We start from the raw sequence: 567 nt of genomic DNA on the forward strand, positions 1-567 counted from the left end.
GCGACTGAGGCCAGCAAGTATTGTGAGTGGCGACCAGTTTCCGGGGAGAAATCTACAGTAACATGGCGAGGACTTGGGCGCGGAGTCTCATTGTGTTGACCTAGTTCTTGGTGATGTCATGTTTCTAAATATACTCCGCTCTTGAGATCAGGGCAGTGCTTTTGTCAGAACAAGAAACTGTACTGAAGTCCTTTGTTGGGGGTAACTCCCAACAGTACAGGAAATGAATGCGGAGCATGTGGGTCTCACATGTGAAGGAAGAGAGTATCTTCGTGAGCCTGTCGGGGCCAGGTGGCCGCCTTATGTTGGCCAGTCTGGTCTGGGGTGGCCATCCATTTGGACTCATGACCTACCTGATTGACGACTGTATCCAGAGGGACGAGTGACTGTGGCCTGGGGGGACCCCGTGGAGCTAGCACCCTTAAAGCAGGAGCCTGGCCGTATGCATGGTAATCGGCTCCTCTTCACCTGCTAATACACTCACCTCTGTCAGCCCAGAGGACCTCCTGGGTCCTGTCTGGGTGTCCTCAGCCCCGGGCCCTGCACTCCCCCAGGTCCTGCACTTCC

At 55.2% G+C, this 567-nt stretch overlaps 1 protein-coding gene across 1 annotated transcript in view; it reads left to right on the plus strand.

The window, feature by feature from the left end:
• The first annotated feature begins 236 nt into the window (after nucleotides 1–236).
• Nucleotides 237–567, plus strand: part of LOC102760867 — a 12,911-nt gene continuing 12,580 nt past the window's right edge. The window contains exon 1 of the mRNA XM_015570194.1: nucleotides 237–366. Within this exon, the coding sequence (XP_015425680.1) occupies nucleotides 237–366 (130 nt within the window). The remainder of the gene's footprint in view (nucleotides 367–567) is intronic.

Source organism: Myotis davidii, unplaced genomic scaffold (assembly GCF_000327345.1).
Source record: "Myotis davidii unplaced genomic scaffold, ASM32734v1 scaffold287, whole genome shotgun sequence".
NCBI classification, from domain to species: domain Eukaryota; kingdom Metazoa; phylum Chordata; class Mammalia; order Chiroptera; family Vespertilionidae; genus Myotis; species Myotis davidii.